The sequence below is a fragment of the Saccopteryx bilineata genome, chromosome 1 (genome assembly GCF_036850765.1).
Source record: "Saccopteryx bilineata isolate mSacBil1 chromosome 1, mSacBil1_pri_phased_curated, whole genome shotgun sequence".
NCBI classification, from domain to species: Eukaryota; Metazoa; Chordata; class Mammalia; order Chiroptera; family Emballonuridae; genus Saccopteryx; species Saccopteryx bilineata.
In genome coordinates, this window is record NC_089490.1 from 404,870,049 (window position 1) to 404,897,766 (window position 27,718).

The 27,718-nt window shown below is 64.9% G+C and overlaps 1 protein-coding gene across 3 annotated transcripts in view; it reads left to right on the top strand.

Annotated features, from left to right (window-relative positions):
• Positions 1–27,718, top strand: part of OSBPL5 (oxysterol binding protein like 5) — a 54,329-nt gene that overhangs the window by 21,551 nt on the left and 5,060 nt on the right. For 2 of the 3 annotated variants that reach the window (XM_066252303.1, XM_066252302.1), the window contains exons 2-20: positions 5,981–6,137; positions 8,810–8,892; positions 10,933–11,013; positions 11,267–11,368; positions 13,056–13,259; positions 14,050–14,134; positions 15,033–15,204; positions 16,146–16,344; positions 18,390–18,574; positions 18,977–19,058; positions 20,225–20,323; positions 20,773–20,869; positions 22,119–22,217; positions 24,042–24,139; positions 24,634–24,723; positions 24,813–24,949; positions 25,399–25,584; positions 25,881–26,007; positions 27,325–27,463. In XM_066252303.1, the coding sequence (XP_066108400.1) occupies positions 6,002–6,137; positions 8,810–8,892; positions 10,933–11,013; positions 11,267–11,368; positions 13,056–13,259; positions 14,050–14,134; positions 15,033–15,204; positions 16,146–16,344; positions 18,390–18,574; positions 18,977–19,058; positions 20,225–20,323; positions 20,773–20,869; positions 22,119–22,217; positions 24,042–24,139; positions 24,634–24,723; positions 24,813–24,949; positions 25,399–25,584; positions 25,881–26,007; positions 27,325–27,463 (2,401 nt within the window). In that variant the 5' untranslated portion in view covers positions 5,981–6,001. Of the gene's footprint in view, positions 1–4,983; positions 5,068–5,980; positions 6,138–8,809; positions 8,893–10,932; positions 11,014–11,266; positions 11,369–13,055; positions 13,260–14,049; positions 14,135–15,032; positions 15,205–16,145; positions 16,345–18,389; positions 18,575–18,976; positions 19,059–20,224; positions 20,324–20,772; positions 20,870–22,118; positions 22,218–24,041; positions 24,140–24,633; positions 24,724–24,812; positions 24,950–25,398; positions 25,585–25,880; positions 26,008–27,324; positions 27,464–27,718 lie in introns of those variants that run through there. The other variant, XM_066252301.1, reaches the window with a different exon arrangement.

The window sequence follows — 27,718 nt, forward strand, 5'->3', positions numbered from 1 at the left end:
GGGTCCTCCGCACGCTAGGCTGATGCTCTACCGCTGAGCCAACTGGCCAGGGCTGATTGATTTTTAAAGAGAGAGAGAGAAAAGTCGATTCGTTGTCCCACTGATGGACACACTCACTGGTGGAATCTCGTGTGTGCCCTGCCCGGGGGTAGAGCTCACCACCCTGGCCTATAGGTTCGGCGCTCTAACCATCTGGGCCACCCGGCCTGGACAGTTTCTGCATGTTTGAAACGGGGTGATGAGCTCTGCTCCTCCCCCCCTCACCTCTCCGGTGTCGTAGGATCAAATCAGATGGGAAAACTCACTCAAGGGTCTGGGGCACTTTGAGGGTCCATCAGCACGTAGGATGGAAAAAGACACACACCCCCTTGTCCCGCCCTGGGTCCGAAGTCCCGAACACTGGTCTGGACCCATCACGAATACGTCTGCACCCCCAAATGCATGCCGGGGCTCTTGGACGAAGCTGCTGTTTCCACGGGGGCTGCTCACGCCGCCCAGTTTGAGCCCCTATTGGGAGGTCTACGGCTAGTCTGGTGAGGTAGCTGGCGCTGGGCTCAGGTGGCTCTGGGGACTGGGCTGGTGTCTGCTCTCGGGGGCGGGGGCTGCTGGCAGGGGTCTGGATCCTGGGGCTGGTGTCTGCTCTCGGGGGCGGGGGTGGGGGCGGGGGCGGCTGTCGCTGGGCTCAGGTGGCTCTGGGGACCTGGGTGGTTTTCTTTGTCCTCAGGTTGGTCACTAGCACTAGGGTGAGTGTCTGCAGGGCAGGAGAGAGCCGCCAGTCCCTGTGCCCCCAGTGTGGTAGTGAGGCGGGGCTGCTGTCCTTCCCTGGGACCCCCTGATGAGCGCTCCGTGGGGTGTGCGGAGGGCGGAGAGCCGGGCAGGTGGGCTTATGCCACTCCGCCCCGGGCCAACCTGTGATTTTCCTGAATCCTGGTCAGACCCGCCTGATTCAGGCTGACATGTGTGCGTGCGGGCGCCTCTGGTGGTGGAGGCCGGACCGGACTGGACCGTGTGTGCCTGCCTCTGCTCCCACCAGTGGCAGTGACAAAGGCCCACGCCACACGCCCTGCCCGGGAGGAAGCCCTGTCCACTTCCCTGCAGCACAGCCGGGCCACCCCTCGCCCTGGGCGCTTGTGAGAAAGCCAGCCAGGCACCTGCGGGCACTGGGGGTGGTTCCCACATCGTTTGTTTTTTCTCTCTGTCTCTTTGGGGGGGGGGGAGCTTCTTCCAACTCTGCCGCCCCCTCACTTACAACTAGGGTCTCAGAGACGGGCATGGCTAGCTGAGACCACACAGCCATTAAGAGGCAGAGCTGGCCACCGTCCCCAGCTCTGTATGGTCCCCAGATGGGGGTGGCCGGTAGTAATGTGGTCAGCATCGTCCCCCCACCCCTGCAGGTGAGACGTGATTCCGTCTCAGCCCCGGGCCATCCTGTGGAGAGCTGGGACTTGGCGACTTCTGGCTCCGGCTGACGTGTGTCCGCCTGTGCGGCCTTGATAAGGCACAGTGACCTTTCTTTACAAGGATCCCATTATTCCGGCCTGAAGGTGGGCGTCCCGGTGGTGGGGGAGGGGACGGACTCAGAAGGCAGCTTCCTATGGGGGAGGGGCCGGCCCCTTGCCACCTGCCGCGGGACTGGGGTGGGCTTGGCGCCTCCCCTCCAGGCCTGGTTGTGGGCGCTGGACCAGAGAGCTTGTCACCTGCCCAGTGCTTGAACAAGCGCCAGTTCGGGGAATGAGGGTGGGCTGGGCCGGGCCAGAGCCTGCCCCGCACCCCTCTGCTCTGAGCCAGCGCCACGTGGACCCACCTCTCGGTGATGGTGCGCGGCTCACACAGCGTGAGAGGGCCAAGCTGGGGTCCCAGCTGACTCCCTCCTGTGCTCTGCCCTGTCCCCCCAGCCTGACAGGGTCCCAGCTGACTCCCTCCTGTGCTCTGCCCTGTCCCCCCAGCCTGACAGGGTCCCAGCTGACTCCCTCCTGTGCTCTGCCCTGTCCCCCCAGCCTGACAGGGTCTGCTGGCCCTCCTGTGCTCTGCCCCGTCCCCCCAGCCTGACAGGGTCTGCTGGCCCTCCTGTGCTCTGCCCTGTCCCCCCAGCCTGACAGGGTCCCAGCTGACTCCCTCCTGTGCTCTCCCCTGTCCCCCCAGCCTGACAGGGTCCCAGCTGACTCCCTCCTGTGCTCTCCCCTGTCCCCCCAGCCTGACAGGGTCCCAGCTGACTCCCTCCTGTGCTCTGCCCTGTCCCCCCAGCCTGACAGGGTCCCAGCTGACTCCCTCCTGTGCTCTGCCCTGTCCCCCCAGCCTGACAGGGTCTGCTGGCCCTCCTGTGCTCTGCCCTGTCCCCCCAGCCTGACAGGGTCCCAGCTGACTCCCTCCTGTGCTCTCCCCTGTCCCCCCAGCCTGACAGGGTCCCAGCTGACTCCCTCCTGTGCTCTGCCCCGTCCCCCCCAGCCTGACAGGGTCCCAGCTGACTCCCTCCTGTGCTCTGCCCTGTCCCCCCAGCCTGACAGGGTCCCAGCTGACTCCCTCCTGTGCTCTGCCCTGTCCCCCCAGCCTGACAGGGTCCCAGCTGACTCCCTCCTGTGCTCTGCCCTGTCCCCCCAGCCTGACAGGGTCCCAGCTGACTCCCTCCTGTGCTCTCCCCAGTCCCCCCAGCCTGACAGGGTCCCAGCTGACTCCCTCCTGTGCTCTGCCCTGTCCCCCCAGCCTGACAGGGTCCCAGCTGACTCCCTCCTGTGCTCTGCCCTGTCCCCCCAGCCTGACAGGGTCCCAGCTGACTCCCTCCTGTGCTCTGCCTCGTCCCCCCCAGCCCGACAGGGTCTGCTGGCCCTCTGGGTGCCAGACCTCCCACCTCTTGCCCGGGCCCCGAGGCCAGGGCCACATTCCACGGCTGCGCTGCCTGCACAGGGCCCTCCAATCTCTACGACAGCTAGCGTGGGGGTGCCAGGTGGCCAGACAGTGACCTCACCGGGGGCATGGGGGAAATCAGCCCCAAACTGACCCTGGCCACCTCTCGGAGGACCCTTCCTGACCCGCAGACAAGGAGGAAGGAAGCTCAGGTCTCCGCTCTGACACCCGCATGCACCCCGGGGCCCCTGGGGTTACGGAGCCATGCAGCCTGCTGATGCACGTCCCCTGCTCCCTGTGCCGGGGGGACGCAGTGGACAGACAGACAGACAGACACACAGGACATGCCCCCCCCCCCAGGGAGAACTTGCATCCTGTGGGGGAAGAGCTTACAGAACTAATGAACGTCAAGGGGAAGGCCGCAGGAATTTGCCGAGTTGTGGGGAATTCACATCGGGTGAGAGATCGGGAGGGGCCGCCCTCTGGGAAGTGACATTTAAGCTCAGTGTGGAATTCGAGAAGGACCCAGCCCCTGGAGATGTGGGCGAGGGCGTCCGTCCGGGGCGGGTACGGGCGGGGAGGGGGGGGCAGGGGCCCCTGCGGGTGGTGACCTTGGCATTGTCAGGGGACATGCAGGACCTCCAGTGTGCCCGGGCAGCAGGGGTGGTGGAGCCCAGAATACCGCAGGAGACTGAGGCCGGGCTGTGCTCTCCTGCAGCGAGGAGCACTGGGTGACGCTACCTGGATTTACCTCTGCAGTAAACAGGAGATCCCCCGCTTTGACCCCACCGAGATAACCCGTCCGGTGAGCGGGAGACGGCCCTCCACGGCAGCCAGCAGGGGTGGGCACTGGGGGCACCAGGGACGGGTGCCTTCAGGAGACCTGTGCAGACCCTGGGGCCACCCAGTAAGAGATGCCACCTTCCTGGTCTGAGCCGATGGCTTGCAGGGGCCCTGGTCTGGGGGCTGAGGGGGAGCCAGTGACAGGATGCAAAGGGGACACGCACTGTACACACAGCTCGTATTGCATTTGCATTGGTGGGTGTCAGTTCCATGCCACAGCTCAGTCATTTGAACATCACTTCTGATGTGTCTGATTATTGGGCAAATGGAAAGGAACCGGAACCGGGGGGGCGGGGGGGGTCGGAATCAGGTTTCTCCGGCAACTGGCTAGAAAGAGTCATGGAAGGAGGGAGGGCACAGAGGTTGGATGGGTAGATGGTGGATAGATGGAAGATAGCTGGATGGGCAGATACATTGCTGCTTGGATGCATGGATGGTGGACGCATGGATGGTGGACGCATGGGTGGTGGACGCATGGATGGATGGGTGGATTGATGGATGGATGGAAGGTAGATGGGTAAATGGATGGGTGGATGAGTGGATGGATGGATGGATGGATGGATGGAAAGTGGGTGGATGAGTGGATGGGTGGGTGGATAGACGATGGGTGGGTGAATGGGTGGTGGGTGGATGGGTGGATGGGTGGACAGATGAGTTCTGAGCAGGTGAATGGATGGGTAGAGAGATGAGTGGACTGCCTGGAGGTTGGGTAGGTGGATAGAAAGGCAAGCAGGGAGGTGGGTGATGAGTGGATCATGGATGGGTCCAGGGATGAGTAGATGGATGGTTTTGTCATCAGCCCAGCGTGGCTCGAGCCATAGGCATTGTCAGTTAGCTGTGTGACCTTGGGCCCAAATTCCAACCTCTTAGAAACCAGTTCTCCCACCTGTAAAATGGCAAAGGTGACCATCTCAGCCAGGTGACTAGGAAGAGAGGCCTGGCGGGGCTGGCCTGGCCCCCTGCGGCCTTGGAGCCCTCACTCTGCCCACTGGGCAGTGCGCACAAAGGAGGTTTGGGGCTGCTCACTCCCGAAGCCCCTCCCAGCTCACCAGCAGGAAAGGGTCGGTCTGTCCTCTCCCTGCCCAGGAAGGCCCAGGGCCATGGGAGAAAATGGAGCCATTGTCCTGAACTTGGCAAGAAGCCACTGGCCCACCCAGGGCGGCGGCAGGCGGCAGCCCTGGGCCTGGAGGAGAGGTCAGTCCTTGGACTTTCTGGAGCAGGGCCCTGGGAGGGGACAGACCACAGGATTAGGCGCCGAGTTCTGATCTTCCAACCCCCCTACCAGCCGGCGACCACAGGGCAAGGCCTTCAGCTCCTGGAGCCATGATTTTGCCATCTGTAAACTGGGCTGACGTCGGAAGGGACCGTGCCATCACCTGTCAGGTGCTGGCCCCAGCCTTACTGGGGGCGGGACTCTGAGGGGGACAGTGGAGGGAGGTGACTGCTCTTTCCTCAGTCCAGTCAGGGAGGAGGCACAGACCGGCCCCTGGGCCGCGGGCGTGGCCCGGGTGGGCTGCAGGGCCCCCTCGCGGCTGTTCCTGCTGTCGGGGCGGGAAGTGGGTGCCGGGAGGCAGGGAGGAATTTCATCTGGGAGCGGGGGGCCTCAAACTGAGGGGGGTTCCGGTGCACCTCGATTAAAGCACGCCTGTGCTTTCTCTGCGTGTGAGGACATTTGGGACACGCGCAAGCCGGCGGCAGGGAGGGCTGATCGTAGCCGTGCGGGTGGGCGGGCAGGGTCTCACGTAGGGGTCAGCCTCCTGCCAGCCACACCCTGGCGCTCTGGGTCGCTGGACGGTCCCGCCTGCCTGCGTCCCCTCTCTCTGGGCGGCTCCAGGCTGCCTCCCCCGCGTGTGACAGCGGCTGCCCCTCCCCCACAGTGACGCTCCATCACTGGGGAAGGAAAGTCTGACAGCCTGAGTCTCAGGGCCACGCTGCTGGGGCCAGGGTCCCCTCGAGCCCATTTGGTGCTGGGTTCTGGGGGCAGCTGGTTCTCAGGAGAAAGCCATCTGCCACGCTCGTGACAGGCTCTGCTTCTGACACGGCTGGGCTGTCACGGGCTCCCGCAGACCTGCCAGTCCCCGGGGCCCTGCTCTGCCTCTCGGAGACGTCCCCTGAGCGGGGTCCCGGGGGCAGGATGGGGCGGCCCCCGCCGCTCAGCCTGACTGTCTCTGGTGTCCCCGGTCCCCTCCCCGGGGTGGGTGGGAGGATGCCACCTCCGGCCCCAGCCTGCGGCCCCCGCGCTGCCCCTGGTCTGGTGCTGGGGTGTGACCCTCTGCTCTCCCCTCTTTCCTCCCAGAAACCGCCCAGCGCCCCCGCCATGAAGGAGGAGGCCTTCCTGCGCCGCCGCCCCTCCCTCGGCCCGCCCGCCTCCACCCCGCAGAGAGCTGACCCCCGGAGACTCACCGGGAGCCCGCTTTTCAGCAGAGAGAATGAGCTGGACCCCCTCAGCCCAGGTGAGTGCCCACGGCGTCCCGGCGAGCTGGGGCGCAGGGGGTGGGGGCCTCAGGCAGGTCCCTTCCTCTCGCTGTGCTGTCTGGGTCGGGGGCCTCAGGCAGGTCCCTTCCCCTCGCTGTGCTGTCTGGGTCGGGGGCCTCAGGCAGGTCCCTTCCCCTCGCTGTGCTGTCTGGGGCGGGGGCCTCAGGCAGGTCCCTTCCCCTCGCTGTGCTGTCTGGGGCGGGAGCCTCAGGCAGGTCCCTTCCCCTCGCTGTGCTGTCTGGGGCGGGGGCCTCAGGCAGGTCCCTTCCCCTCGCTGTGCTGTCTGGGGCGGGGGCCTCAGGCAGGTCCCTTCCCCTCGCTGTGCTGTCTGGGTCGGGGGGCCTCAGGCAGGTCCCTTCCCCTCGCTGTGCTGTCTGGGTCGGGGGCCTCAGGCAGGTCCCTTCCCCTGGCTGTGCTGTCTGGGGCGGGGGCCTCAGGCAGGTCCCTTCCCCTCGCTGTGCTGTCTGGGTCGGGGGGGCCTCAGGCAGGTCCCTTCCCCTCGCTGTGCTGTCTGGGTCGGGGGGGGCCTCAGGCAGGTCCCTTCCCCTCGCTGTGCTGTCTGGGTCGGTGAGGGCCGCAGCCCTGCTCGGCCCCTGCCCCCCACGCTGGGTGCCGTGTGGGATTCGGGGACAGAGGGTTTGCTGGGCAGTAAAGTGCCACGGTCCACGGGCCAGGGGACGCCCAGGTGGCCTTGGCAGTCGAGCAGGGGGCTCCCCAGTTCAGGCTCTGGGGATCAGTCAGCTTGTCATCCTGAGAGGCAGTGTGGTGCAGTGGTTCCACCCACGGCTCCAGGGACAGGTGAGTCCCAGCCCCAGCTCTCCTGGCGGGGGGGATGCGGGGCCTGCGGCAGGAGCTGTCTGGCCTCGGTTTCCTCCTCTGTAACACGGAGACAACACTGGTCCCTACTCCGCCTGACCAGTGGTAACGCGGCAGGTAGAGCATCCCAAGTTTAAAACCCTGAGGTCGCTGGCCTGAGCAAGGGGTCACTGGCTCGGCTGGAGCCCCTCCCCACGCCCGTCCAGGCACATATGAGAATCAATCAATGAACAACTAAAGCGCCGCACCTACGAGTTGATGCTTCTCATCTCTCTGTTCTTGTCCCTCTCTCTCAAAAAACAAACAAACAAACAAACAAACGTGGTGCCCAGTCCTAGCCACAAAGGGGCCCTGAGCTCCAGGAGGGGACAGTTCAGACCAGGCTGCGGTCCTGCAGCTTGCGGGGAAAGCACTGGTCCCACGGAACACAGGGCCACCTGTCTGTCCTGCTGATGTGGCCCCCTCACTGCATCCTCTGAAGCCCCACACAGCAGGGGGAGCAGGGACGGTGTGCCGGGGGAGCCCAGCCCTTGCTTCCCGGTGCCCCCTGTGGGGGCAGGAGCTGGGGCCCTGCCAGCCCTGGGAGCCCTTCCGCGGCCCGCTCCAGTGCCCCGGCCTAGCCTCCTCCTCCAGGCTGCCCACCCGCCCTGCCGCTTGCTTCGGGGCTGAGGCGGGAGGAGCTCCTTCCTAGCCACATTGGCCGCCCTGCCTCCGGGGGAAGACAGGGAACATCAAGCCCACCAGCTCTCGAGACTTGAGGAGCTTCTGGGGCCCATCCCAACCAGAGTCTCGCCAAGCATGCGGGGAAACTGAGGCCATGGGGAAGTCACACAGTGGGCTGGGGGTGCAGGACGCCTGGGCAGGTAAATCCAACATCACCCTCTGCTGCCTGCAGGAGGTGGGGGGAGGGGACGGGCCCCAGTTCCAGAGGGCTCTGGTCCCCACGCTGCTAGAGAGCTGGCACGCCTGCTTGGAGGGCCCCCACTCTTCCCAGCCCAGCGGCAGCACCACATGGGGGGGCCGCCGCATGCAAGGGCCCCTAGAAGTGGAGAGAGCCCGTGCGTACGCCCAGCAAGGGCTCTGGGTGGAGAGGTGGGATGTGACCACATTCCAGGGCCCTTCCTTCCCCCAGGAGGGGGCCACAGGTCCCCATCTGGCTTCTCTGCTCCCGGCCCCACCCCCAGGCCTCAGAGCAGTGGGTCTGCAGACCCCGCCCCGGCTGGTTCTGTGGTGTCCACCCGGATGGCTCCACCCCCCAGGGCTCCCACCTCCGCGTGTGTCTCCACTCGGGGACGGCGGGATAAACCGCCAGCCGCAGGAAGCGGGCAGGGGTGGCCGTCGGGCACCTCAGGCTCTGAGACCGTCCCCCTCTTCCTCCTGCCCGAAAGCCTTTGCTCTAGGAACCTGCTTTATAGCACATGAGACTGGGAAAGGGCAGTGGACACGTCATGTCCCCTCCTCAACCCAGCTGGAGAGGGACAGGGCACCTGCCAGGGTGTGTGGGGGAGGCCAGGGGCGGTCCGGGCCCCCTGGACCCGCCCATGCCGCCCAGCCTGGACGCTGCAGTCTCCGTCTTTACAGAGACGCACAAAGGGCACGCCACAGTGCCCACAGCGTCGGGCTCCTCCCTGCAGGAGCTCCCGGCCCCGCCCAGCACTGACACTCCCTCCCAGCGTTAACGGCGATGCCAACGGGTGATTAGATCTCTTGGGCAGCGTGCTACAGCCGCCAGGGCCTCAGACTGGCTTCCTGCCCCGCCCAGGCCGCCTGCCACACGAGGGCGGCCGGCCTGAGGGCTGCGAGCCATGCGTCTCACCTCAGTGCTCTCTTGCAGGGAACGACATGGAGCCCAACGGCCTGCTGCTGCCAAGGGATGAAGGGCCTCCGACCCCTGGTTCCACCACCAAGGTGCCACCGGTAAGAGCCTGCCTGGGGGGACAACAGGAAGCGGCCTGAGGAAGGGAGGAAGGGGGCAGCAGGGGCACCGGCCAGCCGTCATTGCCCGCCCAATGCGGGGACTCGCTCTGAGCCCCAGGCTGCGAGCCCAGGGGAGGCTGCTGCAGGGGGGGCAGGGGGTCACAGACACAGCGTGTTAGTCCTGTTCTGACAGCCACCTTCCTGGTGTAGCCCGGGCTGGCCGGTGGGCGGGGAGCCGGGGAAGGTGTGGGCTGCGAGGTGGCATTCAGGGACAGGAAGTCATGCTAGAAGGAGCCCTTTTGTCGTAGGGAAACCCTCTGAAGTATGAGCCTCTCCGCCCTCGACCTTTGCCATTTTCTCCGCCAGGTACCCCCTCTCTGGGGGATGCCGAGTTCTGGGAAAGTGTGCACACACATTCACACACAATCACACACACATACACACTCAATCACACACACAGTCACCCACAGCCACACACAGTCATGCACAATCATGCACACACACAGTTACAAATATACACCATCACACACACACTCACACAATCACACAGTCACACACACTAACACAATCACACACACTCAGTCACACTCATACAGCCATATATACAAAGTCACACACATAGTCACAGTCACACACAGTCATGCACAATCATGCACACAGTTATACATATACACCATCACACACACACACACACAATCACACAGTCACACACAACCACACACAGTCACACAAACACAATCACACATACAGTCACACACTCATACAGCCACATACACACAGTCACACACACAGTCACACACAGTCACACAATCACAGTCACACATGCACACAGGCCAGCCCTCTCAGCTCAGGCCCAGCTGTGGCTCTCCAGGCAGAACCTTCAGAGCGGGGAGGGTGACGAGGCCCAGACACCACCCTTCCTCCCCCCCAAACCCCCACACCCGGGGTCTCAGGCCGGGGGCGGGGGAGCCGGGTCCTCACACAGACACAGGGTGTGGTGGCTCTGGGTTCTGGCAATGGGGTGGGGGAACTCTCCCCCTGCCCCGGCCACCTGCAGCCCCCTGTGACCTAGAGAGATGGCCTTGCTGGTCTGGGACCCCGTGTCCTGGCCTGCAAACGCCAGGGAGCAGGCGGGGGGAGGTGGCCAGTGGTGGTTGCGATGGGCTGTCCCTGTCTCCGCCTCAGGAGAAGAGAAGCAGCAGCCAGACCTTTGGTGGGTACCCCCACCCAGCCTGTGTCCCCCACTTGCAGGCCCCAGGGCTCTGAGGTGCTGAGAGAGAACCTGCACTTACGTGTGTGTGCGTGTGCGTGTGTATGTGTGTGTGTAAGAGAGTGTGCATGTGTATGTGTGGGACTGTGTGTCTGCATGCATGCATGAGTATTGTGGGATGTTAATAAGTTTTTTAGAATTTTTCATTGCAGTCAACCAGAGATGACACAGTATTCTGCACCTTAACTGTCTTAAGTGTAGAGCCCGGCTGCATGAGGTCCATTCACAGTGACGTGCACCTGTCGGTCACCACTGTCCTCTCCAGGACTTGGCCATCTCCCCAAACTGACACTCGGTCCCCATTACACACTGACTCCCACCCCCTCCCCAGCCCTGGGCCCCCACCCTCCGACTTCCTGTCTGTGAGGCTGACTGCTTGGGGACCACCTGTGAGCGAGGTCCCACGGGATTTGTCTTTCTGTGTGTGACTTATTTCACTCGGCCGCCTGTCCTCCGGGCTCATGCGGCCCCCCGGTCCGAGTGCCCTTCTCTTCGAAGGCTGAGTAATATCCCAGAGTGTGGTGGACCAGATGGGCGTGTCCATTCAGTGGGTGGCCGTCTGGGCTGCCTCCGCTTGCCCGCGGTTGTGAATGATGCTGCCACAAACACGCGTGTGTACCTGTATTTGTTCGAGTCCCCGCGTCCGGCTCCTTGAACATGCTGGCGAAAGGGGACACGCATGGGTCTGAGCTCCTGGCTCCTGTCCCCCCCCAGCCCTCTGCAGCCCCCACCAACACCCCTTCTCCCCCCTCCCTGGGTCTCTCTTGCAGGCAGAGTACAGGCTGTGCAATGGGTCCGACAAGGAATGTGTGTCCCCGACGGCCAAGGTCACCAAGAAGGAAACTCTCAAGGTGGGCACCGGCCAGGGGAGGGGTCCAGGTGTGTCATTTGTTGGCCGCCACCCGCCAGCTTGCCGGAGGGAGGGGGACAGAGTGCGCCCCGGGCACCTCCATGCCCTCCCCTTCCTCTCCTCTCCCTGTCTTGGTCACCGCCCCCTCGCTGGACGCAGAGACCGCGGTGGGCGAGAGGAGCCCGGGTGGCAGCCGGGGGCCGGCCCCCTTGGTTCCCGCCCCTGGTGACCCGCCCACTGGGCGCCCCGCGCAGGCGCAGAAGGAGAACTACCGGCAGGAGAAGAAACGCGCCACGAAGCAGCTGCTCAGCGCCCTGACGGACCCCCGCGTGGTCATCATGGCCGACAGCCTGAAGGTGGGTGCCAGGGGCACGCGTGTTGTCCCCGTGCCAGCCCCGGCTCTCTCGGGGGGAGGGCGGCTCCCCCAGGGACGGTCAGTGCGGGGTCGCCCGCCGCTCAGGAGACCGTTGGGCGTATTTGCTCCTGAAAATCTGTGTCCGCGTCCTGGGGCTGCCCTAACAAATGACCACAGGCAGGTGGCTTCAGACAAGAGAGATGGATTCTCTCCCAGGTCCGGAGGCCACAGTCCAAAACGAAGGTGCTGGCAGGCGGTGTGCCCCCCCCCCCACACACACACACACAGGACTCCAGGGGAGGACCTTCCTGCCTCTCCCCGTTTCTGGGCTCCGGGGCCCCTGGGCTTGTGGCCGACCCCTCCAACCTCTGCCTCTGTCTTTCCACGGCCCCGCCCCGTGCCACTCTGTGTCCTGTTCTCGTGTAAGCAGGGGTCACTGGGTCAGAGCCCCCGAGCCTCCATACATCGGGGGTGGTGGGGGGAGGGTGCTTCCGTCAAGACCAGCCAGACAGGTATACCATATACCAGAGCCTGGTCGTCCGCAGAGCCCTGGGCCTGTGTGGCCTCCTTGTATGTGTTTGCACAAAACTAGCAGTAAAGGATTCCGTGCAAAAGTGAACACGTATGTAGAGCGAGAAAACAAATGACAAATATCAAACTTCACAAAGCGGACAGTTACAACAGTCACAGCTCACTGCTAGCTGCTCCCGGGACCCTGGGGGGTGGGGGCTGGTACCTGACTCTGAGCTTGAACTTGACTAACCTGAGCTTTGTGAACTCCCCAGTAAACCCGCCCCTGGTGCCGTGTGTGCCTGTGGGTTCACTATAATGTATAAGCTCCATTTTTTTTTTTTTTTGTATTTTTACGAAGCTAGAAGCCAGGAGGCAGTCAGACTCCCTCATGTGCCCGACCAGGATCTGCCCGGCACACCCACCAGGGGGCGACGCTCTGCCCAAATGGGGTGTTGGGCCAGAGCCATCCTAACGCCTGAGGCGGAGGCCATGGAGCCGTCCTCAGCACCCGGGCCAACTTTGCTCCTATGGAGCCTTGGCTGCAGGAGGGGAAGAGAGAGACAGAGAGGAAGGAGAGGGGGAGGGGTGGAGAAGCAGATGGGCGCTTCTCCTGTGTGCCCTGACCGGGAATTGAACCCAGGACTTCCACACACTGGGCTGGTGCTCTACCATTGAACCAACCGGCCAGGACATATAAGCTCCTTTTAAAAAGAGAGACCTCTGGCCTGACCAGGTGGTGGCGCAGTGGATAGATCATCAGACTGGATGCAGAGGACCCAGGTTCGAGACCCCGAGATCGCCAGCTTGAGCGTGGGCTCATCTGGTTTGAGCAAAGCTCACCAGCTTGGACCCAAGGTCACTGGCTCGAGCAAGGGGTTACTCAGTCTGCTGTAGCCCGACGGTCAAGGCACATATGAGAAAGCAACCAATGAACAACTAAGGAGTCACAACAAAAAACTAATAATTGATACTTCTCATCTCTCTCCGTTCCTGTCCCTATCTATCCCTCTCTCTGACTCTCTGTCTCTGTAAATAAAAAAGAAAGAGAGAGAGAGACCTCTGTCTGCGGCCCAGAGCCCCTCTCTGCTCTGCCCCGCCCCCGCCCCCAACAAGCCACCCAGATGCCCCTGGGGCATTGGTCTTCCAGGCACTGAGGCCACTGTCCCTCCCTGCAGATCCGAGGGACCCTGAAGAGCTGGACCAAACTGTGGTGTGTGCTGAAGCCGGGGGTCTTGCTCATCTACAAGACGCCCAAGGTGGGCCAGTGGGTGGGCACCGTCCTCCTGCACTGCTGTGAGCTCATCGAACGGCCCTCTAAGAAGGACGGCTTCTGCTTCAAGCTCTTCCACCCGCTGGACCAGTCTGTCTGGGCTGTGAAGGTGCCGTGGGGAGAGCCCAGGGCTCGGGGGGTGAGAAGGGCAGCCCTGGGACCTATGGGGAGCCGTGAAGAAGGGCACTGCTGGGTGGCCAGGAGGCTTGTCCCGGGGCCCGAGCTGCAGGGCGTCTAGGAGAGGGCTGTCTGCTCCACATGAACCTGGCACTTCCCTCAATGACTGGGTGATCAGCTGTGGTCCCTGACCCTCCGTGGGGAGCACACAGTGCGGCTCAAGGCCTAGTGACACCATGCGGTTGCGATCACACCTGTCCAGATGTGGGGGAACGAGGCTACATGAGTCCTCCCCCCTCCTCGGTGGGGCTGCCCAGCCCAGCACCTGCTGGGGTCAGGTTGCCAGGTCAACTCCAATATGCCCAGTGAAAGTTGAGTTTCAAGAGAGACAGCAAATAGATTTTTTAGAATAAGTATATCCCAAATGTGCATGGACTGCCTTGACACCTTAAAAAGGGAAAAGAATTTATTCTCTCCCCGAGGTTCTAATTTAACTGGGCAGCCTGGGTTGGCACATCCTGATTCTGGCCACCCTACGTGGGGAAGCTCAGAGCCGGATGCCACCGACAGACCACTGGCCATGAAAGGGGACAGAGAGCCCTTCCTCCGCCCGGGCTCCTCTCTTGCTGCTCACCGTGTGTGTGTGTGGCCGGATGCCTGACCCCACGTGGAGCTCCGGAGGCCCCCGAGGCGCCCGTGTGGGTCTGAGGGACGGCACCACCCGTGTTTCCACCTGTCCCCGGGTGTCCTTGGGGGCTGACCTTGCGTCTCTGTCCCTCCAGGGCCCCAAAGGCGAGAGTGTGGGCTCCATCACGCAGCCCCTGCCTAGCAGCTACCTGATCTTCAGGGCCGCCTCGGAGTCAGACGGTGAGCCCCCACCTGCTCTGCAGGTCTCCCCAGCGACCCCCACCCCCCAAAGCTGATCCCTGTTCAGGTGGTCTGTAGGCTGGGGACCCGGGGACCCGGGGCAGGCTTTGTCACCACCACCCCTCAAGAAGGAGGCAGCTTGCTCTTCACGGGACAAGCCTGGTGCAGGCAGGCCTGCCCCTTCCTGTACCTCTCTGAGCCTCAGTTTCCCCTTGGGCAGACTGTGAATAATAAAGAGCTCCTGTCTCTCAGGTGTTAGGATCATTTGATAACCTCAGTTATGAAGCAGCCAGGTTAATTCCCGAGCACCAATGACTCTATAGATTGTACTGTATCACCCACATTTGACACATGAGGAACAGGGGAAAATCCCAGCGGGAAGGTTTTGGGGTCCAGATAAGAGCCCGGCACGGTGTTGGAGCTCCCTCCAGTGGCTGCTTTGAGTAAAGCGGCGGTGTCCCCCACCCTCCAGTTCACCATGCTGAGCCCTAAGGGCGGGCACCTCCCGGCGGGTCGCGCAGTGAAGGCCTCCCATCCCACCAGCAGGTCAGGGCGGGAAGAGCCCTGCCCAAGGCAGCCTGGCCAGATCTGACCTGACCACTGGGGGGGTCTGGCCATCCGGCTGGGAGCCTTAGTACCAGCGAAGTACCTGCTGGTGTCACGGCGCCCCCTGGTGGTCAGATGCCGCATCCACAGTCCTTCCTGAGAATTCCACTCTGGTTTCCCAGGCCCCCTGTGTCCCGGGCCACGTGTGTCCCTGGGATGCACAAGGAAGCCCGTGCAGACTGAAGGCCTGGAGGGAGGAGGGGCATGCAGGTCTCAGGGACTGGGAGGGAGCAGGTGGAGAGCAGAGAGCAGAGCTGTGGGCGGCTCACACCCCCTGCCCCGCCCCACCCAGGCCGCTGCTGGCTGGACGCCCTGGAGCTGGCCCTGCGCTGCTCCAGCCTCCTGCGTCTCAGCACATGCCGGCAGGGTGGCGACCGGGAGCCCGGGTCCTCGCCTGACGCGTCGCCCTCCTCACTCTGTGGGCTGCCCCCCTCGGCCGCCATCCACGACCAGGACCTGTTCCCGTGAGTGGGGTCACAGCAAGGGGGGCTGTCCCCTCTCGGGAGACCCGGGCTCCTGCCTGCTGGGGACCCCTGGGGCCCTGGCTCTCACTGGCACTACCACCCGGGTGTCCTTGTACGGGGCGGGAGGTAAAGGCCACGAAGGCGAGCCGCCAGGCACCCAAACCTCCTCCGCTCCACCATGAACCTGGGCACCTGTTTCTTCAGCACTAGGCTGAGTGTCAAATGCTGGTTGCACAGGCAGTTAAACCCAGCGAGGGGTGCCTGGGGGGGGTGCCCCGGTGGGGGGTACCTGGGGGGGGTGCCCCGGTGGGGGGGGCAGGTGCCCAGAGGTCGCAGTGCCCCGGTGGGGGGGCAGGTGCCCAGAGGTCGCAGTGCCCCGGTGGGGGGGGGGCAGGTGCCCAGAGGTCGCAGTGCCCCGGTGGGGGGGGGGCAGGTGCCCAGAGGTCGCAGTGCCCCGGTGGGGGGGCAGGTGCCCAGAGGTCGCAGTGTCCCGGTGGGGGGGCAGGTGCCCAGAGGTCACAGTGTCCCGGTGGGGGGGCAGGTGCCCAGAGGTCGCAATGCCCCGGTGGGGGGGGGCAGGTGCCCAGAGGTCGCAGTGCCCCGGTGGGGGGGGGCAGGTGCCCAGAGGTCGCAGTGCCCCGGTGGGGGGGCAGGTGCCCAGAGGTCGCAGTGCCCCGGTGGGGGGGGGGGCAGGTGCCCAGAGGTCGCAGTGCCCCGGTGGGGGGGGGCAGGTGCCCAGAGGTCGCAGTGCCCCGGTAAGGGAGGGCAGGTGCCCTGAGGTCGCAGTGCCCCGGTGGGGGGGGGCAGGTGCCCAGAGGTCGCAGTGCCCCGGTAAGGGGGGGCAGGTGCCCAGAGGTCGCAGTGCCCCGGTGGGGGGGCAGGTGCCCAGAGGTCGCAGTGCCCGGCCTCCCCTGTGACCAGGGGCCTGCGGTGCCTTCCAGACTGAACGGGTCCTCCTTGGAAAACGACGCTTTCTCAGACAAGTCGGAGAGAGAGGTCGCCGAGGAGTCGGACAGCGAGACCCCAGACCACAGCCGGAAGACCAATGAGAGCGGGAGTGACCAGTCAGAGGCCCCCGGGGGGCCGGCACCGCGGGGGACCACATACGTGGAGCAGGCCCATGAGGAGGAGTTGGGGGAGGTGAGAGCCCGCGTCACCCTGTCCGCTGTCCCTGTCCCTAAACAGCCATGGCGTCTGGTGTCCCTGTGGGGAGAGCTCACAGGGTCTGCCGCGTCCCAGGAGCTAGGAGGACAGGCGGGTCGGGACAGCCAAGGGCCACGAGGGCTCCCCCGATGGTGGGTTCTGGCTGGGGACCCGCCGGGGTCCAGGTGAGGCTTTCGGGGGACCTCGCGGAAGAGGTAGACCCGGGGACCCCTAGGGAGGAGCTCTTGTCAGGAAGAAACCCTGGCACTTCGGAGCTGGTAGCGATAGGAAGGGAGAAGTGGGGGTTCAGGACACAACCGGAGGGTCCCAGGCGGACTCTGAGGAGGGCGCTCTGGGAGGAGCCGGGGGCTGGGGGTGGGGACAGGACTGTCCCGAGTGTGGACTGCCGGGGAAGATGCTATTGCACATGAGGGTCTGGGGCTCGGAGCACGGGCTGGACGTGAGGGCGGGGAGCGGGCAGCCCGAGGGGCCTGGGGCCGAGGCACCCCAGTCTCCAGAGGGTGAGCACAGAGGAGAAACCCAGGGAGGGGGGAGGGGGACCTGGAGAGGGAGAAACGTGCAGGGGTCGCAGGGACGGCTGTGCTGAGGGCTGGGGCAGGAGGGGGGTGACTGCACAGGGTAGAGGTGAGCCCCGGGGTGTCCTCGGTGGTGTGGAGGGGGCAGGGCTAACGCGAGTGGGTGGAGTGGAGGGGTGCAGGGTCTCAGCTGTGGCTGCCGCCACGTGAACCCTGAGGGGTCTGGAAATGGAGATCAGGGAGCTCCGCTCATGGGGGTCATGCGTGGCCCCCTCGTCCAGGGCCTCCCTGTCTCCTAGGTGCCCAGGTGTGCTGTGTTCAGATGAGTGCCCCTGGGCCTCAGGCACAACTGTGCAGGCACAGAGAGGCACAGCCGTTTGTCTGAGGCAGCCCAGCAAGGCAGTGACAGACCCCAGAGCAGGGCTGGCAGCTGGTACCTTGTTCTGCTGCTCCCCTGGGGGAGGGGGGGGATGGCTACCATCTGGGACAAAAACACAGGTGGCCCTGCGTCTGATCCCCTTGGGCAAGGCACCTGTCCCCTCGGTAAAGAGGGGTGAGCAGGGTTGTGCTTCGGGCTGCAGGGAGGAGGTGGAGGAAGAAGGAAGGGAGCCCCGCAGCCTGGGGCCTCCTGCCTCCCTGGAATCCTGCGCAGGCCCCCTGGGGGCTCAGGCCGGGGTCTCCTGCCTCCCTGGAATCCTGCGCAGGCCCCTTGGGGGCTCAGGCGGGGCCTCCTGCCTCCTCCCTGGAATCCTGCGCAGGCCCCCTGGGGGCTCGGGCCGGGGTCTCCTGCCTCCCTGGAATCCTGCGCAGGCCCCCTGGGGGCTCGGGCCAGGCTGTGGGCTGAGGGGAGCCTGGCTGAGGGCAGCAGTCCCAGGCTGTTGCTTGGAGCCTCACAGGCTCCCAGCAGGGGTGCCAGGAAGACTGAGACTCCCAGGAAGTGACATGGGTGTGGCATTGGCAGTTGGCTGTGATTTTCTCTCCTGGGAGCACCCCTGGCGAGGGCCCGCCTCAGGGACTCTTTCTGAGGTCGCCGGCCCCAAAGCAGCAAACAAGCAAGCCTGTGGCTTGCTGGCTGGGGTGTGGGGTCTGGGATGGGAGGCAGGGTCAGAGACAGCGTCTCAGGAAAGGTGGGTAAGGTTCAGGACAGCCCCGACCCCAAGCCATGTGACCCTGGACACGTGAGGGCCCCTTTCCAAAGAAGTGCAGGCCAGAGGCACCCCTGTCGCTCACGTCACCTGAGTCACCTGGGCTTCAGGACTCAGAGAATGGGGGGGGGGGGGGGCAGGTGGGCCAGGCTGGAGGGGGCAGGGCCCGGGGAGGCTGTGGGGGAGTGGACCTGGGCCAGCAGGGTGGAGACACTGCTGGGAAGGGCAGTGGTCAGGGCCAGGCGGGGCCAGGCCAGGGGGTACAGCCCCCCCTCCGGGCAGCCCTGGCTCCTGTGCGGTCCCACCAGGCCCTCCCCTGCCCAGCCCCACGGGCGGGCTGACCCGGGCCCTCTGCCGGCAGCTGGGCGAGGCGTCCCAGGTGGAGACGGTGTCCGAGGAGAACCGCAGCCTGATGTGGCTGCTGCTGAAGCAGTTGCGGCCGGGCATGGACCTGTCCCGCGTGGTGCTGCCCACCTTCGTCCTGGAGCCGCGCTCCTTCCTCGGCAAGCTCTCCGACTACTACTGCCACGCCGACCTGCTCTCCAGGTGGGCGGGGGGGCGCCGCACGGCCCGTGCGCCCTCTCCGGCCCCTCAGCCCTGCCCGCCCCTCCCAGGTGTCCAGAAGGGGCCCCGGGCTCGGGGCTGAGCCTCGTCCTCCGTCCCTGCGGGCTCAGCCTCCGGGGGACCCAGTCTCCCAGGACCCAGTCCCCAGGAGGAGCTGGTGGAGCGGGAGGGTGGGCAGCTCCTTCAGGGCCAGAGCCAGGAGCCGGCAAGGGAGAGCGTGGAGGAGGGCTCAGCGCCAAGCACCCTCTGTGCACCCCGAGACATGCAGGCTGCAGGGGTGCAAAGGGCCACGGGGGCTAGGAAACCCCAGCAGAGGGAGCTGGTGAGGGCGGGAGCACCCCCCGGTCTGGAGTGAGGGAGCTTCCCGCGGGTCTGTCCGTCCAGGGCCGCGCTGGAGGAGGACGCCTACAGCCGCATGAAGCTCGTCCTGCGCTGGTACCTGTCCGGCTTCTACAAGAAGCCCAAGGTGAGGAATGGGGGGGAGACAGTGGCCCAGCAAGGGGTCCACCCAGCCCGGTCCCCTGGCGCCCACCCCACGTCCCTGGGCCGTCCCGTACCCCACACGGCCCTGAAGGATCCCGATCACCCCCACAGTGGCCCCCGGCACTCAGAGATGGGGTGCAGGCCCTGGCTTGCTGCCGAGGGGCCCCCTGGCCTGGTCAGGACCCCGAGGAAACAGCTGCCGCACACAGTGGGGCAGCAAAGGGGCTTTCGATCCTGCACCTCAGGGTGCCCTTGGGACCCATGGCTCTTAGTCGTGGGACCCCGTTGACAGCCCCAAGCTGCAGCTCAGATGAGCACAGGGGGGCTCTGGTTGTAGTGACAGGAGGGGCCTGCGTCCCTGCCCGGGACCCCAACCCCACCGCAGAGCCCTGGGGTTCTCTGGTTTGAAAGCACAATTCTGGCTTCACACAATTCACTGTGCGGGTGGGGAAACTGAGGCTCCGGGAGGCAGAGGACAGTCCCAGAGTGACACAGCAGGCTGGGGGTGGAGACCGGTCTCCTGGCAATGCCTGGGGGCCCTTGGTGTGACACACCCTTAGCAGCACCGAGCACAGGGCAGAGGGGGCACTCCAGGAGGACTGCTCAGAGGAGGAGGCTCCATCCGTAAGGCTGTCTGAGACAGGACGGGGGTCAAAGCAGGGTCCGTTCAGAGGTGGACCTGTGAAGTGGCAGAAGAGGAGCTGGCAGGAGGCCGCAGGCGGGACCCGAAGGACATTCCACGGACAGTTGTCACTCCCGGATCCCCAGTCTGCAGGGTCTCCCGGCAGTGGGGCTGGACGTGGCCTGTTCGGGGCGGAGAAGGGTGACCAGGCTGGCTGAAGCAGAGGGAGGGGGTGGGGAGTGGTGGGCAGGGCCAGAGTCCTGGGAAAGGATGACCTGGCCAGGGTCTCAGTCCCCCCTGAGAACGAGAGGTGGACAGGCCACCTCGTAGACTGTCTGCCCAGAACATAAATAAACCATGGGCACAGCACAGTGTCCCCAGACGGCGAGCCAGGCCGTCCCTTCTGGAGCCCTCCGCAGGGCACAGGCCTCTGAGCCGTGAGCAGCCACGTGTGCCCCGGGTCCACTCCCACCCGGCCTGGCCGCTTCCCCGGTTCCTCACACGGGCTGTCCGCCTGTCGCCCACAGGGGATCAAGAAGCCCTACAACCCCATTCTGGGGGAGACCTTCCGCTGCAGCTGGCCCCACCCCCAGACCAGCAGCCTCACCTTCTACATCGCAGAGCAGGTAGGGTCCCCAGGCAGTGCTGGGCTCTGTGGGGGCCGGAGTGGACAGGGGCTCGGACCCCAGTGCAGGCTGCCCGGTGGCCCCATCTCCGCCCGCTGGGGGTGCTCCGGATCCTCCCAGGAGGTGCCTGTGGCAGCAGGGTGAGGGGGACCGGGCACCCCCTCCCCCTGGGGCGATCTGGGTGAGGGGGGCTGGGCACTCCCTTGGGGACCGGGCACCCCCTTCCCCCGGGGCCATCTGGGTGAGGGGGACCAGGCACCCCCTTCCCCTGGGGCGATCTGGCCGGTCAGGGGGTTGCAGTCTGCTCTGGGCCCCAGGACTCAGGCCTGGCTTCCCTGGCCGTCTGGAGTGTGGGGGCATGGGATGGAAGGGGGCAGGGAAGCGGGGTATTGCCTCCCTGAGGCTGCCTGCTGCTGGGGCCATTCCAGAAGCCACCTCTGTGCCCACAGGTGTCCCACCACCCGCCCGTGTCCGCCTTCCACGTCAGCAACCGGAAGGACGGCTTCTGTATAAACGGCAGCATCACAGCCAAGTCCCGGTTTTACGGTGAGGGGCCCCTGGGCTCGGCTGGCCCCGGGGCCTGAGGAAATGGGGCTGGGCTCCCGAATTCCGTGGTCACCATGTTCTCACATGGCGGTGGCCGCGTGCATGTCCCTCCTGCCTCCACGACTCAGGGGCCACGAGAGCGGGAAAGTGCTCAGTCAGGCAGGGTCTGAGTCTGAGTCCAGTTGGGTTCCGCTGGCCGCACGTGCTATTTAAATTGAGCAAATCAGCCTCACCCGGAGGTGGCATAGTGGATAGAGCGTCGGACTGGGATGCGGAGGACCCAGGTTCGAGACCCCGAGGTCGCCAGCTTGAGCGCGGGCTCATCTGGTTTGAGCAAAGCTCACCAGCTTGGACCCAAGGTCGCTGGCTCGAGCAAGGGGTGACTCGGTCTGCTGAAGGCCCGCGGTCAAGGCACATATGAGACAGCAATCAGTGAACAACTAAGGTGTCGCAACAAAAACTGATGATCGATGCTTCTCATCTCTCTCTGTTCCTGTCTGTCTCTCTCTGACTCTCTCTCTGTCTCTTATCTCTGTAATAAATAAATAAATAAAGCAAAATCAAACAAAATATACAGTGCAGCTGCTCACTTGTGACAGCCACGTGACTAGGGCTCAGACTCCATGTGGCCCGTGACCACCGTGTCCGACGGCACAGGTAGAAAATTATTGCCGTCACAGAAAGTTCTGGCAGGCACTGTCTCTCCAGAGCCTGGCACCGTGGGTGGTCAGAAACGTTCAATTTTGTTTTTCAATGTACTAATTTTTTTTAACCGTTTTCTTGGCGGGCAGGTGTGCTCAGCACCTCCTGGTGCCCAGCAGTTAGCAGAAGACACACCTGCACTGCCACCTCCCCATCCCTGCACGCCCGCCCGCCACTGACTGTGGCTGCGACCTCAGCCCAGAGTCCCACCCCTCCACTGAGAGGGGGGCTGAAATAGCAGGGGCGCAGGCTAGTTAGAAAGGTTCCCAGCCTCCACCCTGAGGCTCTCCACTTCCATGATGGAAATAGACATTGTTAACACGTGGCAAGTTAGCTGACTGCTCAGGACCCGTGATATGTGTGACCTGGGTGGGGCTTTCTCAGATTCCGAGGTTCAGAGAGGTTAAGTGACCCACCTGCAGCGACACAGCAGGGGACTGTGGGAAGGGAGCTCAGACCCTGTGATTTCAGGGGTGGGGCCCTGGGTTCAGAGGGAGGGTCCGTCTCCACTCACCGCCCCCCCCCCCCCCCCGCCCCATCTCTGTAGGGAACTCACTGTCAGCTCTGCTGGACGGCAAGGCCACGCTCACCTTCCTGAACCGGGCAGAGGACTACACCCTCACCATGCCCTACGCCCACTGCAAAGGTGAGAGTCCTCACGGTCCCCATCCCGGAGGGCAGAGCCCAGGCTGCCCCCGCAGGGAGGGCGTCTGGGCACTGAACACTCTGGCCCTGGTATGTCTGACAGTGTCTTACTTCATCCTGACCCCTCAGTGACTAATTGCGGGCAGATGGTCACCCTTCCCTCTTCTCCGGGCGCCCTTGCTCTGTGGCCTCCTGGCCTCCACTGTGGTGGATAGCAACAGGCTCCGCCCATGTGGATAGCAACAGGCTCCGCCCACGTGGTCACGACGTGCTCCTCCTCTAGAGCTGCTGGGAAGGTCTGTCCTCTTCCGTGCTTCTGCAGTCTCACTGCAGCCTGTCAGAGTCTGGACTTCTTCCTTTTTATTTTTTAAATAATGGACTTTATTTTTTCATAATCGCTTCATTTGTTTATTTATTTACTTATTTTATTTGGTGAGAGGAAGGGAGGCTGACAGACTCCCACATGCACCCGACCAGGATCCACCCGGCATGCCCACCAGGGGGCGATGCTCTGTTGCAACAGGAGTCATTCTAGCGCCTGAGGCAGAGGCCACTGAGCCATCCCCAGCGCCCAGGCCAACTTTGCTCCAATGGAGCCTCTGCTGCAGGAGGGAAAGAGAGAGACAGAGAGGAAGGAGAGGGGGAGGGTGGAGAAGCAGATGGGCGCCTTCTCCTGTGTGCCCTGGCCGGGAATTGAACCCAAGACATCCACATGCTGGGCCAACACTCTACCACTGAGCCAACAGGCCAGGGCTGGAATTGCTTTTTGAATTTTTTTTTACAGTTATGTAAATGAAAAATACCTCATTCCAAAGCCTAAACTGTAAGACTAGGCATAGTTTAGGTATAGTCAAAGAAATCTAGGGTCTCTCTCAGACCACCCGGCCCACCGCTGCCCTCACTCTCGCTCAGTGGACGCTAGAGACCCCCAGGCAGCAGGAAAGCCCCTCACGGGTGGTTCCGTTCTGGGCACAGAGAGACGTGGGGGGTCTTTCCAGCCCTTTGCTGTTTCAGTTTGTTTTTCTCTTCTGTGAAAGAGACACATTGTAACCACATTCCCGCTTGTCTCAGGGAGGCTCTGTCCCTTCTCTTTTAATCACAGTAGGTGCTCTGGGTGCCCGGGAATGGAAGGTGTATCCTCTCCTTCTTAATTAAATGATACGTGTGTCAGTTAAAGCAATGGTCTCCAACCCCCGGGCCGCAGACCAGTACTGGTCCGTGGGCCATTTGGTATCGGTCCGCAGAGAAAGAATAAATAACTTACATTATTTCCATTTTATTTATATTTAAGTCTGAACGATGTTTTATTTTTAAAAAATGACCAGATTCCCTCCGTTACATCCGTCTAAAACTCACTCTTGACGCTTGTCTCGGTCAAGTGATACATTTATCCATCCCACCCTAAAGGCCGGTCTGTGAAAATATTTTCTGACATTAAACCGGTCTGTGGCCCAAAAAAGGTTGGGGACCACTGAGTTAAAGAGTAACAAGCTGGGCTCATCCCGGGTGCAGCAGTGAGCGGGAGACGTCTGCGTCTGCCCGGAGGAGCCCAGGCTGGGCAGGACCCACAGTGCCCAGCGAAGGTGGCCCAGGAAAGGGCGTGAGGCGGGGTCGGGGCCTCTCCTGGGCAGAGCACCGAGTGGCGGAGACCCTGTTCCCCGGGGATAAGGACACTGAGGGGCCGGGCTCTGCCCCAGCCGCTCCTGTCCTCTGCCCCCCACTTCTTGCCCTCCGGAGTCATGCGGCCTCCCGCGGTCAGCGTCGTCGCTGGGTCAGGACGCTGCAGGGCCCTGGACGCTGACCCCCGACCCCGGCTGCGTTGCAGGAATCCTGTACGGCACCATGACCATGGAGCTGGGCGGCAGGGTGAACATCGAGTGCAAGAAGAACAACCTCCAAGCAGAGCTGGAGTTCAAGCTCAAGGTAGCGCTGGCCGCCGGGGCACCCGCCAGCCCACTCAGGGCCCCGGGGGACCGTGGGGGCCGTGGGGACCGTGGGGCCGGGGCTGCAGAGGGGTGAGGCCCAGAGGTGGTTTCCTGAGCCAGTGCACATGGGGCAGCACTCTTGGGATCCCCCATGGTACAGCCGGGGTCCAGAGAGGGGAAGGCACTGCCCATAGGCCACACAGCGGAGCCACGGCTGGCCCACAGCAGGGGCTTGTAGGCCGGGCCGGACCCCTGAATCCTGGAGCTCAGACCGAGTCATTGGCTGAGTGTGGCTGCCTCTAGCTTGGGCCCCTTCCCAGCTGGACTCCCGTGCCCTGGGGGTGACAGCCTGCACCCCTGTGAGGGTTCCCACTCATATCCCACAAGGACGCGCCCCGGGCAGGGGCCTCCTCCGCCCAGCCCCCCGAGGGGTGCAAGGGTCTGCGGAGAGGCCGCCCCTCACCTGCCTCCGTCTGGGGCCTGTCCCCTCAGCCTTTCTTTGGGGGCAGCACGAGCATCAACCAGATCTCGGGGAAGATCGCGTCGGGGGAGGAGGTCCTGGCGCACCTCTCTGGACACTGGGTGAGGGGCCGCCCTCGGGCCGCTGGGCATGGGGGCGGCCGTGGGGGGGAGGGGGCTGCACTCTGACCCCCGCCGGGCCGCCTGCGCAGGACAGGGAGGTGTTCATCCAGGAGGAGGGGCGCGGCGGCCCCGAGCTCTTCTGGAACCCGAGCGGGGAGGTGCGCGGGCGGAGGCTGAAGAGGCGCACGGTGCTTTTTGAGGAGCAGACGGAGCTGGAGTCGGAGAGGTGAGGCCGCCGGGCGCCCGAGAGAGCCCGCTGCCCTCAGCCTGGCACAGCCGGGCGGGCGGGCCGCTGCCCTCCGAGTGGGCAGGGCCTCGGGACTAGGAGCAAGTTCACAGGATGTTCCCAGCAGGGAGGATGGACCCCTTGCAGGACAGGGGAGGGGTGCAGCTGGAGGGACAAGGAGTGAGGCCGGGGGCAGCACCGGCTCTGGGGCCAGCACTGTCAGCAGTGACCAGCAGCCCCACAGGAAGGGCCCCCACTGGCAGGAAGTGTGAGCTCGGCCTAGGAAAGAACCCTCTGTGGCGATTAAACTGTCCCAGGAGACACGGTGCCCTGAGAGTGAGTGAGCTCCCTGTCACTGGGGGCAACCAAGTGGAGGTGGTTCTAAGCCTCCCCTGCAGTGCAGAGGGCGTGGCTGCCACGCCCCCCGGCTCAGCGGGTGCCGCCCGCAGGCTCTGGCAGCACGTCAGCAGGGCCATCCGGGAGGGTGACCAGCACAAGGCCACGCAGGAGAAGTTCTCCCTGGAGGAGGCGCAGCGGCAGCGGGCCCGGGAGCGCCAGCAGAGCCTCACGCCCTGGACGCCCCGGCTGTTCCACCTGGACCCCACGACCCAGGAGTGGCGCTACCGGTTCGAGGAGTGAGTGCGGGCAGGTGGCGGCCCAGGGGGCCCTGCGGTGGACTGGACCGGCCAGCTGCCCCCACCCCGTCCAGACCCCAGGCCCGAGAAACAGGAGGGGCTTCTGCTCCCCTTGAGGGGCGAGTGATGGAGTGGGGGTCACACAGGGGCTCCCCTGGCTGTGTGACCCCTGCACACAGGTGGCCCCTGCACACAGGTGTAGGCAGCAGTCACTGTGGGGAGAGCTGTGGCTGGGATGGAGTCCCTTCCCCCAAGGGTCACTGCCCCTGCCCACAGACACCCTCTTGCACCCCCAGCCGCAGCCCGTGGGACCCCCTGAAGGACGTTGCCCAGTATGAGCAGGATGGGGTCCTACACACCCTGCAGCGGGAGAGCCCGACCCACCAGACCCGCTCAGCAGGCGGCCCGGGGCCCCGGCACCAGGTCAGCACCCAGGGCCCCCGCCGGGGCGTCCTCAGTCATGGGAGGGACAGACAGGCTGCAGGTGTGGCCGCCACCACCAGCCTTGCTCCCACCTGCCTGGCCCTCCTTCCTCTCTGCTCCCTGCCCGCCACACTCTCAGGCCCCCCAGCAGGGCCCCCGGTGGCCCTCACCAGCACGGCTCCTGAGACCCCTGGAGTTGCTGGACAGTCCGTGTGCGGGGCACCGTGCAGGTGGGCTGGTCCTCGCCCGCTGCTCCCAGAGCCAGCCCGTGGTATTCGCACAGGATCCCATTCCACAGAGGCAGAGACTGAGGTTTAGGGCAGCGGGGACGTGCCTGGGCAGGAGGAGGCGGAGCCAGTGTCCAGGGGGGACAGGAGGCTCCTTCTGGGGGAAGCCAGGGGTGCCGTCCACGGTGCCCCTGTGCAGTGGCCAGTCCACCTGCCACAGCTTCCGCGTGCTGAGCGGCACAGGGACAGGCACAGGCTTGCTGCCCCACACCCCCTCTGTTGTGCGCAATGACCAGCGAGGGCGCTGAGGCCAGCAGGGGTGGGGCAGCGCCTGTGGCACCCCACACCCCCCTGTGCACCAGAGCCCCGCGGCCCACACCCCTCTGTGCGCCAGAGCCCCGCGGCCCACGCCCCCCTGTGCACCAGAGCCCCGCGGCCCACACCCCCCTGTGCGCCAGAGCCCCGCGGCCCACGCCCCCCTGTGCACCAGAGCCCCGCGGCCCACACCCCCCTGTGCGCCAGAGCCCCGCGGCCCACGCCCCCCTGTGCGCCAGAGCCCCGCGGCCCACGCCCCCCCCTGCGCGCCAGAGCCCCGCGGCCCACACACCCCTCTGTGCGCCAGAGCCCCGCGGCCCACACCCCCCCCTGTGCGCCAGAGCCCCGCGGCCCACACCCCCCCCCCCGTGCGCCAGAGCCCCGCGGCCCACACCCCCCCCCCGTGCGCCAGGGCCCCGCGGCCCACACACCCCTCTGTGCGCCAGAGCCCCGAGGCCCACGCCCCCCCCCGCGCGCCAGAGCCCCGCGGCCCACGCCCCCCTGTGCGCCAGGGCCCCGAGGCCCACGCCCCCCTGCGCGCCAGGGCCCCGAGGCCCACGCCCCCCCCCTGCGCGCCAGAGCCCCGCGGCCCACACCCCCCTGCGCGCCAGGGCCCCGCGGACCACGCCCCCCTGCGCGCCAGGGCCCCGCGGCCCACACCCCCCTGTGCACCAGAGCCCAGTAGCCCTCCTTTGCAAGCCGCCTCTTCTAGAGCTGTCCTGGGCAGCGACACCCATGTGTGGGCTCCCAGCCCAGCATCTCTGTCTCTCCACAGGGGCCTGGCCCAGACTGGCGGCTTCGCAAGGCCAGCGACCAGCCCTCCGGCCACAGCCAGGTCACCGAGAGCAGCGGCTCCACGCCCGAGTCCTGCCCTGAGCTCTCGGATGAAGATGGTGATGGAGACTTTGTCCCCGGTGAGCCCTCAGGCCCTCCTGCAGGGTGGGAAGGCCAGAGAAACACCCCCCCCACCCCGTGTCCAGGAGGAAGCTCCTCCCCTTCCTTGAGAGTCCTCCCAGGGGTCTTCCTCGGGGTCAGACTGGGCATGTGGGGAGGTGGTCGGGACTCCTCATCCCTGTGCTCAAAGGTGAAGGCTCCTCCCTTGGCTGGTGAGTGGTCTGAGGGTCAGGGCTGTGCAGTGTCCATCTGCTGTGACCCCTGCCTCTCGCCAC